The 17,490-nt window shown below is 40.0% G+C and overlaps 1 protein-coding gene across 4 annotated transcripts in view; it reads left to right on the top strand.

Moving 5' to 3' along the window:
* poc1bl (POC1 centriolar protein homolog B (Chlamydomonas), like) overlaps positions 1 to 17,490 on the top strand; it is a 43,716-nt gene that overhangs the window by 1,664 nt on the left and 24,562 nt on the right. The window contains exons 1-6 of one of the 4 annotated variants that reach the window (XM_080208112.1): positions 6,276 to 6,538; positions 9,071 to 9,129; positions 10,022 to 10,452; positions 11,886 to 12,055; positions 16,168 to 16,357; positions 16,757 to 16,942. In XM_080208112.1, the coding sequence (XP_080064238.1) occupies positions 10,079 to 10,452; positions 11,886 to 12,055; positions 16,168 to 16,357; positions 16,757 to 16,942 (920 nt within the window). In that variant the 5' untranslated portion in view covers positions 6,276 to 6,538; positions 9,071 to 9,129; positions 10,022 to 10,078. Of the gene's footprint in view, positions 1 to 6,275; positions 6,539 to 9,070; positions 9,130 to 10,021; positions 10,453 to 11,885; positions 12,056 to 16,167; positions 16,358 to 16,756; positions 16,943 to 17,490 lie in introns of those variants that run through there. The other 3 variants (XM_080208104.1, XM_080208122.1, XM_080208095.1) reach the window with 3 other exon arrangements.

Raw genomic sequence — 17,490 nt, 5'->3', positions numbered from 1 at the left:
TTTTTCCTCATCTATCCTGCCTCTACAACCTCCTGTGCCCTTGGCATTTTATGTCAGCCCCCTGTTTTTGTTCTGTTTCTTACGGCCAAATCTTTACCATTCATTCAGACCTCCTGTCCTCTTCCCTAAATCTTTGTTTCTTTTCTCTTTCTACCTGTAGAACTTCTTCATTCCACCTTTTCAGCCCGAGTATTATTCTTATGCTTTTGTCTTGCCTTGCCATCTACTCCTTATTTCTTTTAATGTTCCTCTATCACTGTCGCCTCCTCCTTGTAACAATGAATCTTGGAATGCTTTTTACATTAAAGGCATTTGAAATGCAAGTTAACATAAGTGTTGCAAAATGCAGCCATAAGAAGAGGAAAAAAAACTAATGCCATACTTCCCAAGCTATTGTCTGATATGGCCCCATTTTAACAGTTGAAAATTAACCTAACCCTCACACACCAACAAAATCAAAATTGAAAATAAAGCAGCATAGTGACATTCAGCGTATAATTATCAATGTTTGCATGTTATAAATCAACATTGCATAGATACACAAGTCTATGCTTTTAAGTACTTTGTAGAAGTGCTATTATTTTATATACTCATAGGTTTCAGCCAAGCTTTCCATATTTCCCATAACAGAAGTCTCCATGAAACATCTGTTTGCCCCCATACCCTGACACACAACTTACGCTCATGCACTTTAATCAGCTTCCCATACTCCCTTGCATGCATGCATGCATACTGTAATCAGCCCCTCTTTTGCCTTCGCCCCCCCCCCCCCCTCAACACACACAATTAAATTGCTCCTCTTCACCCCTCCACGTACATAATGATGAGCCCCTCCATCACCACATATTAGTTGGATGGATGGACAGACCACCTAGCATCAGCACGGGAAATGACATTGGTAAACCCAGCTCTATCAACCCATGCAACGTCTTCCTTACTAACACATGGGGCTTGTGCTGAATTTGGGAGAACTGTCCCACAGATTGGTCATGTCTGACATAATCATTCCTTACAGATAATGTCCCAGATACCACAATAACCATCTCTGGGAGAAGTCCTACCCTACTAACAAGATAGGTACACCAGAGGTGTAGGGTGATACACAGGTTGGTAGGAGTTGCCTTGGGAGTTCTCAACATTTACATTCATTTAAGCTGATGAATTAATGCTCCTCTATATTAAACCTCACTTCGAGGAATCGCTGGTGGTGGACACAAAATGTACACTGGGAGGAGGCTTCAATGTCTGTGACCAAAAGTGGCTTGGTAACACTACTAGACTGAGCTAGCTGAGTCCTAAAGGACATAACTGCTGGACTAGGACAGTGACATGTGGTTATGGAACCAATTAGAGGGAAAAGTGTACTTGACTTCATCCTCACCAACTTGCCCATTGCAGATGCCTCTGTCCATGACAGTATTGGTGGGAATGACAACCGCAGCACCTCTGTGGAGACATTGAGCATACCCTTATTGTGTTGTGTGACACTAGCATTGTGCTAAATGGGACAAATTACGAAAAAATCTCAAAACTGGGCATCCCATGAGGCTCTGTGGAGCAGCAGCAGAATTGTACTCATATCCCCCACTCTACTATTGCCACTGAGCCAGGGGAATCAACTCTGATAAAATAAAGTGAGATGTCAACATCATAGCAGCATACAATAGACTGAGCTAAGCAATCCCACAACAAACAGATCAGATCTAAGCTCTGCAGTCCTGCCATATCCAGTCATGATTAGTAATGGACAGTTAAACATGTAAAAGGAGGAGAAAGTTCCACAAATCTTCCCATCCCAATGATCTGTGAGCCCAGGTCATCAGGACAAGTAAAGTTTACTCTCCCACACTTCACTGGTGTAAAGTGATGCTAGGAGAAAAACTGTGTAATTGATGCTGTCCTATTTTCAAATTAAATCGTAATAATTAGGGATGTAACCTTCACTGCCCCCCACCCTGCCATGCCCCTGGCCTCACCCTCTTTGCCACCCACATCCTCACAAATGTAAGATCTACTCTTTTTCAGGCCTCAGTTTTTTTTTCAAATGGTTTGTTTAATCTGCATTCCGATCTATTAATGCACACCAGGTTCCAATAGGAGCCGAAACAGGATATCCTGAATTATAGTAAGTCCCCTGCATACAACTTTATTAAATGACCTAGAGAAGAGAAGAAAAGAAATCCTGTGGAGAAGGCAGCCATGCTGTGAGCTGATCCAGTAGAAATATTCAGTGGGGGAAGGAGAAAAATCAATGACTCACATGTCAAATGTATTTATGTGCTGACACTGGGCAGGACTTTCCTCACCATCTTGGGGAGAGAGAGAATGAAAGGTGAGCAGGGTAAAGGAGCATGGCTGGTACTGCCTGGGCCTAACTGTAGGCTGCAGTCGTGGGGTTCCTGACCCAGTGGTTGATCTTGCACCAGGTGCTCGTTGCATGAAAGGTGGGTACACAGAAAATGATTCTGGGAAACCAGGGAATTGCAAATCATAGAGGAAGCAAGATTTGTTTTTGTGATTCCAGTCTTACATTGCACTACTTTGTTTTATGTGCTGCTGAAGCATCAGTTGCCATCAGGAGCCTAGTGAGGAAGATTAAAAGTAATTTTAACTGAGGGTATGAGCCATAAAAATGTTATTTTTGGATTAGTGCAAGTTGCTTCATTGATGTAATCTGCCTGTTAGATGTGTGGATGCAGGTTTCAACAAGTGATGTCTCAGGTGAATGCATTGGTTTTCTTGCCTTGAGAGGGGAAGGTAAGGAATTATCAGTTGTAAGTTTACCAAGTACTGTATACAAATTTCTGTCACCACATAGTAACAATGAAAACGGTTGCTAGGAAGCAGTCAGAAGGTGAATGGCACGCGATCAGATGTTTTTTCAGACTGAATGATCTCTGTGCCAAAATCAAGGGTTTACCTTGGAAGGAATATTCTTTAACAGTATTTGGCAGTTGTTTTCTTTTCAAACACTGTTATCACTATTAAGTCCTGTTTTAAAAAAATTAAATGATTGGAATGCAGTGATATGGAGGACAAAACATTTTCATTAATTGTTAGACTAATATTGTGCACAGCCTTAAATGTGCTGCTATTTTTGCTGTGAAAATTTGCTGCCTGATTCTTAGATACCTAACTAGTTTAGTTCTCTAGCACCTCAGAACATTTTTTAATGTTTTGTTTTAATTATTTCCATCTCTGTAACATCACCTAACTCGATCCTCCCTCTTCTGCTGAAACCCTCATCTGTGCCTTTATTTCCAATTGGTGGGTCTGCTTAGTTCTAGTGTCTGTAAACTTGAGTTTATTGGAAGCTGTACTGTCCATGTCCCAAGTTGGACCATTGTTCACCATCATCCTTGTGCTTGCTAACCTACAATGGTTAAACAACATCTGAATTTTAAAACCCCCATTTCTAGCTTTCAAATCTCTCCATGGTTTTGCCTTTCCATATCTTTGTAATTTGCACCAGCTGCTTAATCTTTTGAGATTATCTGCACTCCTCTCATTCTGGTCTCTGGAGCATCACTGATTCTAATCACTTCAGCATTGGTGGCTGTGCCTTTAGCTGCTTTGTCCATAAACCCTATAATTTTCTGACCCCATTCCCCAGACCTCTGCACCTCTCTCCATCTTCCTTTATTTCTTTAAATTGCTCCTTAAAACAAAGATCGTTATCCAACTTCTCACTATCTGTCCTAATATCTCCTAATATGGCATGCTTTTTGCTTTACAATAGTCTGTGAATTGCCTTTGGACCTTTTATGTTACATTAAAGGTGCTATATAAATCCAAGCTGTTGTAATGATAGAAAAGCACATGACTTTCCATGAAATAATTTAACTTGCCGAATCATAAACAATTATATTCATTCTTGCTTCTCTCTGACTTGAATGCCAGTTTCAAAATAAAATCTATTGTTTGTTAAAGAAATTATTTCTGACACCTGAGACATCAAGGTAGTGTTGGGCTGGAATTCTCTGGCTGTTCACGCCCCACCGCTGCTGCCAGAGAGCACAGAGAATTTGATGCTCAGCCAAATCACTTGTTCACTGCAGCGGAACCAGAGAATCCCACTGATGTGAATGGCCGGAGAATCCTCCCCTTGGTCTTTATAACTTGAAGGCAAAGACATAAATATTTTGCATTTATGTAACGTCTCTTATGCTTCAGGGTATCCCAAAGTGTTTTACAATCCATCAATTACTTTTGAATTGTTATCACTGTGGCAGCTAAATTGCATACACTAAGGTGGGGTTGTTGAAGTATGAGTATTGGCCAGGATAAATGCAAGTTACTCTGCTGCTCTTTAGCACCATGAGATATTTTGCATTGACTTGAATAACGTCATTCATTGCATTGCTTTAATGTTTCATGTGATTGATGACATCTGTGACATTGTAACATTCTCTCAACGCTGCACTGAACTTTAAGACCGGATTACCTATCAGGGTTGAACAGACAACCGTCTGACCGAGCTGATAGTTACACCACTGAGCCAAACTGACTATCAGTTTAAACATCGTTATTGTATGATTTCCCTGGTAGCTTCAGGATATGCAGATTTAGGTTCAGTGTATGTGCTGCAGAAATTATTACAAGTGTTTCCACTTTGTGTCCTGTGTTAAAATTGTCCCACAGAGATGCCTCCAAAAGTTGCTTCAAAATCAAATCTTTAATGGATGGAGGCGTGCCAGAATATGTAAGGAAGGGATTTTTAAGGGCAACATGCTGTAGTGGTAATATAACTGGACTAGTAATCCTGAAATCCTGGCGCATATTTGTGGGTTCGAATATCACTGTGGCAACTGGTTCAATTAATAAAATCTTGAATTGAAAGCTGGTCTTAATAATGTTGACCATGAAATTATTGTAAATCCCATCTGATTCCCTAATGTCCGTTTAGGGAAGGAAATGTGCTGTCCTTATGTGACTCCAGAGCAATAGCAAGTCGTTAACTGCCCTCCGAAATGGCATTGCAAGCCAATCAGTTCAAGGGCAGTTAGGGTGGGCAACAAATATTGGCCTTAGCGAGCAATGCCCACATCCCGTGAAAGAATAAATATATTTTTTTAAAAAGCAAAATACCGTACGTGCTGGAAATATGAAATGAAAATACTCAGCAGGTTTATCAGCATCAGTGGAGAGAGAATTAGAGTTTTGAGTCCAGTGTGATTTTTCTTCAGTTTCTGTCTAGTATTTTCTGTTTCTATTTTAAGTACTCAGCTTTATTTATCAGCGTAACTGCCTTCAATCCAGTCATAACACTTTTGAAGTGCAAAATACTTGGGTTAGATAGTCTGATTTACCCCATAGAAAAATTGACACTCTGAAAATCTCCATCTTTGTTTGTGGCTGGAATTCTCCAATGCTACTGAAAGTGAATGGATTTTTGGCTACAATGTCAAATTCTCTGTCCTCGCTTGAACAAGTGGCCGTGGACAAGATCGGACAATCTGGCCCACCATCTGTCCTGACTTCTAAAGGACAATCTAAAAATAGATACAAATATACAAAAATGATGGACAAATGATCTACTGACCCAGTCAGCCTATCTGATGTCTTATGCATCATGATACATACATTTTCCACCCACCTGGACAGGTAACAAACCAGATTAAAAACCCAGGTCAAGTACAAAGCATTACCTGCATTAAATGTAGTAAACTGTATTTGAACATGTGGAGACTGAGGTTACAGTGTTGCGGGGTTTTTGAGTGAACCCTATACTTTGGGTAAATGGGTGGCTGCCATTGTTGGTCACTTAGACTTCTAGTCAACATAGCAACTCGAATAACAATGTGGGATAATGCGACTGTCCTCATATCTGTATTCATGCTCATGTGTTTGAACATGAGGATTTGATCATTGAATTAAAATTATTTGCCTATTCTGTGCCAGCAACTGGCAAGAAAGTAGATGATTAGGTAACAAGTAGACCCATAGAATGTTATGGTGGAATTTAGTAATATGGTTGTTTTGCAGTACTCTGTTAAATTAGTTTGCAAAATCTTCCAATTACTGACTTGACCACCTTACAGTCTTATTGTTTCACTCTCCTCTCCCCTTTGGTATTCACCCTACATTTTAAAGTGATAAAGTCATATAAATCAAAGGGAATGATGGAGGATAAAAAATATTATTGTGATGAGCAACTTTCCTGGTGTTGCCACCCCTTCAGTTTCAATTTGTGCACAGCAGCTGAAATGTCATGTGACATGTAAATTAGGTTGGAGAAACCAGTAGGTATTGTAATACAGGAAGATTAGTTACCGTGAATGAATTGACCAAGCTACTGGGATAGGTCTGCAAACATTCAGACCAACTTACTACTGGATGGCTTGGCAATGTCTGTAAACTTCAAAATATCTCGTATTGTTGTTGAATAACCTCAGCTTGTTTATGAATGAAGAAAGGTTAAGGAAACTCAATCTGCTTTTGTTACTAAAGAAACATCTCAGCAGCACACAGAATATCAGACTGACGCTAAAGCAGGTGGGAGATTAAAAGCATGTCTGGATTAGGACTTTTAAGCCAGGTAAACTAAGCCTTTGTAAATTGTTGCAATTAAAAAGGAAATCTGCTACTTTCTTGACAATTTAGTCTTATTGGTACCATTCTTGAGTCAAGAGGTTACGTAATCCAAGTCTCACTTCAGGACTTGAGTACTTCCTCTAGGCTGCAATGAGTGCAGTGCTACGGGGATGTTACATTGCTGATGGACTCACCTGCATGCTTCAGAACCTGTAAGAGATTCAATTGTGTTACTTGAAGTGTAAGGATGTTGACCTTGTGTCTTCGTCAACATTTCTCCTTCCGATATCCCCCCCTTGAAAAATAAGTTAGCTGACAACCAGTGTCCTCGCCTACATCACAAAAATGACAACACTTCAAAATTCTTTTGGGATCTCCTGAGAGAAATAAACTGCCACATAAATGTAAATTCTTTCTTGCTCGATAAAACTCCATCTCCAATACATCACCCTTTTAATGGAATATCCTCTTACAGAAACCTTTTGACCAAAGACTTTTATACATCCCAGTTTATTTATGCAACTAAAAATCTATGTCTGTCCTCTGTCTTTTTACATTTTTCCCTCTTGTTTAGTGCACATATATTGACATCTAATTAAAATGCAATGGAGACCTATTCGATTTGAAGCAATCCCATCTTGAATTTCATACAGAAGGTAAAATGCACACAAAAGGAGACAATTTCCCCAAAGTTGGTACAAGGTGTTCTCCTTCCTCAGAAAGTGGCAACAATACTGGCAGTTTAACATTCATATAGCTGGGATGAGAGATTTGTTTCATTCTGTGGCAGCAAAGCAGAAGTGAATTATTCATACAACATCTTCCACTTCTACATAATTTATAATTCTAGTGTTTGAATCGTAAATACTGTCTTAATATTTGAATAGTAATCGCTGTCTGTCTTGTTGATGTGAATTGTACAGTGATGTCTTTGTGTACAGCAGATGTGGTTAACCTGTGAGCTAGCACAAGACGAAGATCCACATTTCTAATATTGGTTCTAACAGGTGGCTATACTGCATGCAAGTACTAATAATTCTGAAGGTGTCAGTTTTCTTCTTCCTCACTGGTTATGTATTTGTCTTTTTTCCTTTCCATAAGCCTTTTTCCTCAATTTACCATTTCTCACTATTCACATTCTACCAAAACAATATAATGCAGACACACTATGAGTTCTTAGCCCACCTCTTTATATCCCTGAAAACAAAATTCGCCACATAAACACATCAATCGCTTAGCAAATTTGTATTAGAAGCCCTCTTCCCCCCCTTTTATGAAAGGCATCATAAAAGTCCTCAGGTCTTCAGAGTTCTCCCACATTGCAGCCAAAAACATTAACTCATAAGTTACCTTTTATTGGAAAATCTTACAATCTTCAGGATACACAATGTGGCATACACATACTTTGTGATTATTGTTCAGTAGCTGCTCACTTGGATGGAACGTGCTGTCTTTTCCTTTAGTATCTGCATAAACCAGTATCTGATCCTATCTATGATAAAGCACTAAGCTTGATATTTTTATGATCAGCTAATTTTACTTGTGACAGTATCAGAATTATTAGTTTCATAAATTTTTTGGGAATTTTAAGAGGCTTTTTTCTTGCTTAACTATTCAGTAGCATAATCTGCCATTTATTCCTTCTAAATGTATTTTAGCTTGAATCAAGAAACAAGGATATTGAACTTTAAGAAACAATCTGGAATGAGCATTGAGACGCTGGGTCATCAAGATTAACTGAGGAAACCATTGCTAGTGGCAATTGTAAAGTTGTCTAGGAGACCATCCAGTCTTATTCTTCCATAAAAGCTTACAGTACTGTCAACCTGTTTCCCAGATCCAGCATCTAGCGATCTCTTAAATGATTCTAGAGGAAAGTGGTCGACAGTTTTTATTCAAATAGGGGAAATCTTTGGAAGAAGTTATTATTTTGTTTTAATGCTTGTGTGTCTGAATATAAAACAGCATATATAAGTGTATAATTCATGGTAAGTAATTAATGTATGTTGCAGACTACTAAAGTCAATGGAGCATCATTGTAACATTGTGATATTTTGGCACTAAATAGTTATTTAAGTATTACAAGTTATTTTTCATGTATGTTAGCCACTTTGAATGTAATTAATGGAATTTTTAATCAGCTTCGAAGTGAGAGACCATCATTGTTGCCCCCACACACCTAATGCACTCCTCAGAAGTGGCACTAATGCACAAAATTTACATGGTTTGGAAATTGCTGCTTCTCAGTAATCATTTCAATGTTTCATCTGATAATAACACACCTCTGACCATGTAGCACTTCTTTAGTACGGCACTCGATTGTTTGCTTAGATTGTATGCTGAAGCCTCTGCAGTGGGACTTGAATCCACAACTTTCTTACTGTGAGGTGAAAGTATGAGCAAATTTCATGTACTCTATAAATGTTAAAGTTATAAGGCAGAAATTGAAGATGGCTGTCAGGCTTACAAATCTAATTGCTGGGAGGTTCCTTTTGACTTTGAATTCTAAACATTACTTATTTGTTAATCCTGGCAGAAAGACTTCGATTTGGAAGGATAAATGATACCATACAATGGATTATTCAATCAGAGGAGGTATTAAGCCATGAATATATTTTCTTTTGTTGCAAACAATTTGGCATACCTCAGGGCTGTTCAACAGCCAGTGGGAAATTTGACCTGAGAGACAAATTGATCTTTATCAGGCATGAAAAACGAAGGGAGAGAGGGAACAAAAGTGTTAGAAACTGGGTTGTTCTTGTTGATATGAAGTGCAAAGCCAGTGCTACTTTATTGCATTGACTGATGTCAAAGACAACATAGAATCAAAGATCAGGCCTTAACAGCAGTCATTGTATCAGAGATTAATTTTTTTTTTTAGAAGTAAATCTCATTCTTTGACATGGAATCTGAGCTTGGTGCAATTGCAGTGCATTGACAACACCATCTTCCTGAGTGGTTTGGAGATAAACAAGATGCATTGGATCTTAATGATCTAAGAGTGTGAGGATAGGAAGAATGTGAGATAGCTGCTTGGGCAATAAAGTCATAAGACTGCAACATCTGGTTTGTCAGGGCATAAGATCCATATGTAGGAAGTGGCATGACAGTGGTCACAATTTATAGCCCGGTAATTTGATGATCCACCATATCCACTTGTGTCTCTTATGGAGAGAAAAGCAGCAGTACTTTTATTTGGAAAGTAGCATTTGCAAAGATTTGGGAATGAATTTGTTTCTGAAGCATGTGTGACCATGGAAAAAAATCAATTTCAAAATGAGGTATGGGAGGGGAAAAATAGAATTGGGATGAACTAAAACCCAAAACATCTTGTCAGTGACCAGATTAACTTTATTGGGCACATTTTGACTTGGAGAAAATCAAAGGCTTCTGCAGTGCTTTGTTCAGGTTATGTTTTTTCACAAACTAGTGAAACCTAATGCCCTTTGACAGCCTATTACCCAATTTCTCAACTGTCCCTTTACAGAATTTCCAGCTACATTCTATCCTTCAATCTCCACAAGAAGATCATTATTGACGCACCATGAAGATCAATGTGAAACGCAAATGGAGCTGGCTTGGGAAGAGCTGTATTCTGATCAGCTTATTGTGGATTACTTATGTCATCTTAGAACTGTCAATCTCCACTTTTCGCAGCTCTGCTGGACAGAGCAGTGGTGAGGAGAGGAAGTACAGAGCCATTTCTAATCAGCAAAGTGAGGATCTATCACGCCCAGTGTATGAGAAACCTGATGTTGATCTGCGTAGTCCAGGGGAGCTGGGTAAGGCTGTGCATTTGCAGCTGAATGCTGATGAGAAAAAGAAAGAGGAGGAGAGTATTGAGAGATACGCTATAAATGTTTATGTAAGTGATAAAGTATCGCTGCATCGCCACATCCAAGATGATCGGATGCCTGAGTAAGTGCTTTTCGAACTTGTAGTAGACCATGCATAATTATTCATAGAATCCCTACAGTGCAGAAGAGGCCATTCAGCCCATCGAGTCTGCGCCAACCAAAATAGAAAATGCTAGAAAATCTCAGCAGGTCTGGCAGCATCTGTAAGGAGAGAAATGAGGAAAGTCTGCACTGACTCACTCCAAAAGGGCATCTTACCCAGGCCCCCTCCACGCCCTATCCTGCAACCCCAAATCTTTACTATGACTAATCCATCTAACCTACAGACCTTGAGACACCAAGGAGCAATTTAGCATGGCCAATCCCACCTAAGGTGTACATCTTTGGACTGTGGGAGGAAACTGGAGAGCCGGAGGAAACCCACACAGATACAAGGAGTATGTGCAAACTTCACGTAATCACCCAAAGCCGGAATTGAACCCGAGTCCCTGGTGCTGTGAGGCAGCAGTGCTAAACACTGTCGCCGTGCTGCCCAGTTATCAAAGAGAAATGCGCGAATTTGTTTTAAGTTTGCTAGCCTTGACTCTGCCCCAAAGGACTGTGGAGGCTTCATCATTTTTGTACCAATGAAGAATCATAGTCAAAAACACTACTAACTGTTGCTACCTCATAGCTGTGCACATGGGCATAGTATTTTATTTATTTTCATTGGTACGGAGCAAACAATTCAAATTAATATTAAGAATGCAACTATTAAAATTGAACTAATTTCACTGAAATAGGTGCATTTTCAAATTAATTTTATTATTGATAACTAAATCTGATTGAATTTCTTATCTGAGGGCTTATTAGTATTTTATTTTATTGTAGTTTGAAGAAACATTTGTATTTTGTTTCTTTTTTGCTATTCACCATTCCCTGAGCAAGCAGACAGGTCAACAATTTGATCCTAATATTGCTCAGTAATGGGTTGCAAGGAAACATACAAGAGCAGTCAGTGGCATCTGATGTAATGGCCTCTGTCAATTTCCTTTATTCATTTAACTTCCGCCTTGTGGATGAGTATCTCCACTTCAATATGTGTTTGAGAATGAGAACGCAATGCATGAAGACTTGCTGCCATGAACCCGATTTTATCACATTCCATTGTGCAGTGTGCTGTAATACAAATCTGTTACACAGTGTGGTATTTAGTTATCTCCCTGCTTTCCCTACTTCAGCTATTTTCTCCACAGTAGTCATGCTTGATGTTGAAGATGGAAATGCTCATGTTTTTTAATCCTTGATTGTTGTTCCTACAGCAGAATTAGGCATTATTTACAAACTGGGAGATTTCTGGCTTCTTGTTAGCTCAATAATAATTTAGGTAGTTAGTGAAAGTATTCCATCACTCAAAACTGCAATGATGCTTAGTTGGCCTTGTGAGCTTTGTCTTAAAGCTATTTATAATTACTATGATTTGCTTGATCATGTGGAAATTCTGCTTCATTTCAGGTGCAAGTCTAAACAGTTCAATTATAGGAAACTTCCTACCACTTCTGTCGTTATTGCATTTTATAATGAGGCCTGGTCTACACTTCTCCGCACAATTCACAGTGTACTGGAAACATCTCCTGCTGTTCTTCTTAAAGAACTCATTCTCGTTGATGACTATAGTGATCGAAGTAAGGACATTAACTATTTTTAGTGTAGTTCTGCCTTTGCAATATTTTCAGACTGAGAGTACCATCACGTGATGTGGTTAATTATAACCCTAGCCCCTTTTTGGGACAATCCTGGTTCAGGTGCATCTCTCAGATGATCCTTCTCAATGTCAGGTCAAGAAAGACAGATCCCAAAGAAGTTAAAGGGAGAGATGCTATCTCTCCCCAAAAGAAAGTAGCCCATTGAGTTTAATATCATTCTCCAGATAGCCTTTTTAACAAGTTCAGACAGATAATATTCTGGATATCATGAGGGTTTGGAAGATCTCGCCTAAGTAATGTACATCCCACCAAAGAGTTTCCCATGAGTTCACGAGTTAGCAATACAGAAAACTGTTTCTCGTGCAACGTGTGGTATTGACTTGAAACTCGCTGCATACAAGGATGACGGAAGCCGTGACAATAATTTCAAAAGTAACTTGGGTGGGCACTTGAGGAAAATAAAATTGCAGGGTGTGGGAGTATGCAACTGACTGGATTGTTGTGCAGAGAGCTGACATGGACTTGATGGGCCAAATAGCCTCATTCAGTACCGCTATAACTTGATGACTTTAGCCATGCTGTGAGCCAAGCCCTTCCAGTAGAGCTACAATGTTGGCATCTAGCTGGCAATGTTGAAAGTTGCCTAGCAACATTATAACCAAATGGAGGACAAATCCAATTACAGTCACACCAGTTTGCTCTTGATCACCCACAAAGTGATAGAAGATTTTGTTGCAGTGGCAGTTACTCAGTAAAAGCCTGCTCACCAGTGCTTAGCTTAGCCTGTCAGGGTCACTCGACTCCTGACCTCGTTACAGCCTTGATCCAAGCATGGACTAAACAGCTGAATTCCAAAGGTGAGGAGGGAGTAAATGCCTTTGAGATCAAGGCAACATCAAGGAGTCCTAACGTAAGTGAAGTGACTAGGTGCTGGGAAGTCTTTTGGTTGGAGTCCTACCTGGCACAAAGGAAGATGATTGGGGTTGTTGGAGCCCATTCATCTCGGTTCCAGACATCAATGCAGGAGATCCTCGGGGTAGTGTCCTAAACTTCTGACCATCTGTGGTTGCTTCACCAGTGACCATCTCAAACAAAATAGAATCTCATCATTTTTCACCTTGGCATTACCATCACAGAATCCCTCATTATCCACACCCTGAGGGTGACCATTAGCCAGAAACTTAACCAGACCAACCATATAAAATTGTGATGACGAGCAGATCAGAGGCTGCGAATTCTGCAGCAAATAAGTCAATTTCGTGGCTCTCTAAAGCTTGTCCATCATCTACAAGGCGCAAGTCCGGAGTATAATGAAATATTCTCCACTTGCCTGGATGAGTTGTGGTTCCAGCAATACTGAACAAGCTCACATGTAAGGCAAAGCCACCTGCTTGATCAGCACCCTATCCACATCTTTAAACATGCATTCTCTCCACCAGCAATGCACTGTGGTCGCAGTATGTTATATACAAGATGCACTACAGCAACTTGCTTAGGATTCTTCAACAGCTTTCCAAACCTATGATCTCAAACACTTAGAAGACCAAGAGCAGCAGATTTATGGGAACACCATCATCTGCAAGTTCCCCTCCAAACCACATGCCACCCCAACTTGGGGATATATTGCAGTCCCTTCACTCTCATTGTGGAAAATTCCTGGAACTCCTTCCCAATCTGTAGGAATACAAAGAACAAAGAAAAGTACAGCGCAGGAACAGGCCCTTCGGCCCTCCAAGCCTGCACCGACCATGCTGCCTGACTTAACTCACCCTACACTTCCGGGAACCATATCCCTCTTAAACCCATCTCATTCATGTACTTGTCAAGACGCCCCTTAAAAGTCACAACCATATCCGCTTCTATTACCTCCCCCGGCAACAAGTTCCAGGCACACACCACTCTGTGTAAAAAATCTGCCTCATACATCTCTTTTAAAACTTGCCCCTCGCACCTTAAACCTATGCTCCCTAGTAATTGACTCTTACTCACTGGGGAAAAAGCTTCTGACTATCCACTCTGTCCATGCCTCATAATCTTGTAGAATTTTATCAGATCTCCCCTCAACCTCCGCTGCTCCAGTAAGAACAAAGCAAGCTTCTCCAACCTCTCCTCATAGCTAATGCCCTCCATACCAGGCAACATCCTGGTAAATCTTTTTTGTACCCTCTTCAAAGCCTCCACATCCTTCTGGTAGTGTAGCAACTAGAATTGAATACTATGTTCCAAGCATGGCCTCACTAAGGTTTTATAAAGCATCAACATGACTTGTCAATTTTTAAATTCAGTACCCTGGCCGATGAAGGGAAGCATGCCATATGCCTTCTTGACTACCTTCTCCATCTGCATTGCCACTTTCAGTGACCTGTGTACCTGTACACCCAGATCCCTTTGCCTATCAATACTCCTGTGGGTTCTGCCATTTACTGTAAGTTTCCTATCTGTATTAGACCTTCCAAAATGCATTACCTCACGTTTGTCCGGATTGAACTCCATCTGCCATCTCTGCGCCCAAATCTTCAACTGATGTATATCCTGCTGTATCCTCTGATGGTCCTCATCGCTATCTGCAAATCCACCAACCTTTGTGTCACCTGTAACTAATCAATCCAGTTACATTTTCCTCAATCATTTTTATAAATTACAAACAGCAATGGTCCCAGCATTGATCCCTGAGGAATATCATTTGTCACAGCACCCCATTCAGAAACACACTCTTCTACTACTACCCTCTGTTTTCTTTGACCTAGCCAGTTTTGTATCCACCTTGCCAACTCACCTCTGCTCCCATGTAACTTCACCTTGTGCACCAGTCTGTCATGAGGAACCTTGTCAAAAGCCTCACTGAAATCCAAGTAGACAACATCCACTGCGCTATCCTCATGAATCATCTTCGTCACTTCCTCGAAAAACTTGATCAAGTTCGTGAGACACGACCTCCCCTTCACAAAACCATGTTGCCTCTCACTAATACGTCCACTTATTTCTAAGTGAGAATTAAATCCTGTCTCGAAGAATCCTCTCCAATAATTTCTTTACCATTGATGTAAGGCTCACCGGTGTGTAATTACCTGGATTATTCTTGCTACCCTTCTTAAACAAAAGAACAACATTGGCTCTGCAATCCTCTGGGACCTCCCTTGTAGCTAGCCAGTGAGGATACAAATACCTATACAACATAGACTGCAGTGTTTGAAGAAGGAAGCTCACCACCATCTACTCAAGGGCAATTAAGGACAGGCAATAAATGCTGGCCTTGCCAGTGAGGATGACATCCCTTTGCCTCATAACAGGGTTGTGTATCATTTACAAGATGCACTGCAGCCTAGCAGCACCTTCAAAGCCCTTGACCTGTATCAGCTAGAAGAATAAACTCTTTGGACCACCATCTACAGTTATGCACCATCTTGACTTGGAAATATTTGGACTGTTCGTCATTGTCGCTGAGTCAAAATCCAAGAACTCCCGACCAAGCAATGTTAGATGGACCTACATCACATGGAATTCATTGATTTAAGAAGGTGACTCATCACCACCTGTTTAAATGCCATTATTGATTAACATTAATTGACGATCTTGCCACACCATAAAGACAAATGTACATTTTGTCAAATCATTCAGCTCGCTAAATGCTGTTTTAAGTTTTTTATGATCATTCTCACAACAGAGCTTAACAATGTAATGTCAAATAGACCTACTGAATCCCTACAGTGCTGCTCAGCCTATTGAGTCTGCCCTGACTCTCTGAAATTGCATTTTAGCCAGGCCCAAACCCCCGCCTTATCCCCATAACTTTGCCCATTTCCCATGGCTAATCCACCTAATCTATACACATTTAGACAGTGGGAAGAAACCGGAGGATTCAGAGGAAACCCATGGGTGAATGTACAAACTACACACAGACAGTGACCCACGGCCTCATAGTTGGCTGTTTTTGTTCATGTTACATGTGTAAAATCCAATGCCCTGGTTATTAATATTTGTATATAGAAAAATTGCTTTACTGTTGCAGAACATTATGATGCTCTGCTCTACGCTGACCTGAAAATAATCAATACAAATATGATAATGTTATTAATCATTGAATATTTTAGTTTATCTGAAGTCCCAACTGGAGCAGTATATCAGTAACCTTCAGCGGGTGCGCCTCATTCGAACTAATAAGAGGGAGGGACTGGTACGTGCTCGTTTGATTGGTGCAACTTTTTCTACTGGAGATGTGCTCACGTTCCTGGATTGTCATTGCGAGTGTGTCCCTGGCTGGTTGGAGCCACTGTTAGCGAGGTAAGGTTTGCTCCAATGTGCTTTGTGTATTGGTGTCTGTCAACCAGTGCCACACCTGATATAATTTTCATGAAATGCTGGGGATCATTGTGTCATCTCTTCCTCCTTTTTTATGTCTCTTTCTCGACTCTACCCTTACAACTTTAAAACACTGGCTGTACAGCAATGCTGCCACTCGAGAGTTGTGAAAATGATCTCAGTCCACTATTGGTGTATTGCTTGTAAAATCCACTATCCATCTTGAACCCGCTACCACACCCACTTTACAACTACATCCCTGGCTTATTGTGCTGTGACAAAACAGCTGGCAGTAACTACAGCCACCAGAGTGTGTAGGAACTTGTTAAAGTTTATGCTTGCCCCCATCTATTATTTATAGAAATCTGTTTTATTTTTTAGGATTAGTGAGAATGAGACTGCAGTCGTATGCCCAGTTATTGACACTATCGACTGGAACACTTTTGCATTTTACATGCAGACAGGGGAACCGATGATTGGTGGATTTGACTGGCGTCTTACGTTCCAGTGGCACGCTGTCCCTGAGCATGAAAGAAAAAGAAGGAAATCAAGAATAGACCCAATTAGGTAATAGATTTTGGTCAACACCTTAATGCAATATATTCAATGCAATACTATCCTTAAAACATTCCATTAAATTAATGGAGGCATTTAAAATGCAGTAGTCTAGAATGCAGTTTTTAAAAAATCCTGTAACTTCAAGATTCATAATATAGAATGCCTCTTATTTATTAGTTTTATTCCATTTAGCACTTGTTAACCTATGGTTAAAAAATCTTTGAAGAAAAAGTAATGAATTCTAGGCATTTAAAACTATAAATATTGTAGGTGGAATGGGATGGAAATAAAGAGTCTATTTTTAATCATACTCTGAAGGAACAGTGTTTACAGGAAGCTGTCACAAATAATGCGAATGAATGCTGATAGGAACCAATAATTAAAATTTGTTGAGTAAACATAGGCAAGAAATAAGCCTCCTTTTTCAGATTTTATTTTAATATCAGATCTATGGTCTGCTTGTCTTTAAGATTGTAGATTCTGTTGCTGTTCTATTGTTTCATTTTGGTTTATTGTTCCTTGGCATTGTTCACCCTCCAGTGCATTGCATAAATCAT

Source organism: Carcharhinus amblyrhynchos, chromosome 2 (assembly GCF_965287045.1).
Source record: "Carcharhinus amblyrhynchos chromosome 2, sCarAmb.v2.hapA, whole genome shotgun sequence".
Taxonomy (NCBI): Eukaryota; Metazoa; Chordata; class Chondrichthyes; order Carcharhiniformes; family Carcharhinidae; genus Carcharhinus; species Carcharhinus amblyrhynchos.
The sequence above is the reverse complement of the archived record's forward strand: the minus strand, read 5'-3'. Positions and strand labels throughout refer to the sequence as shown.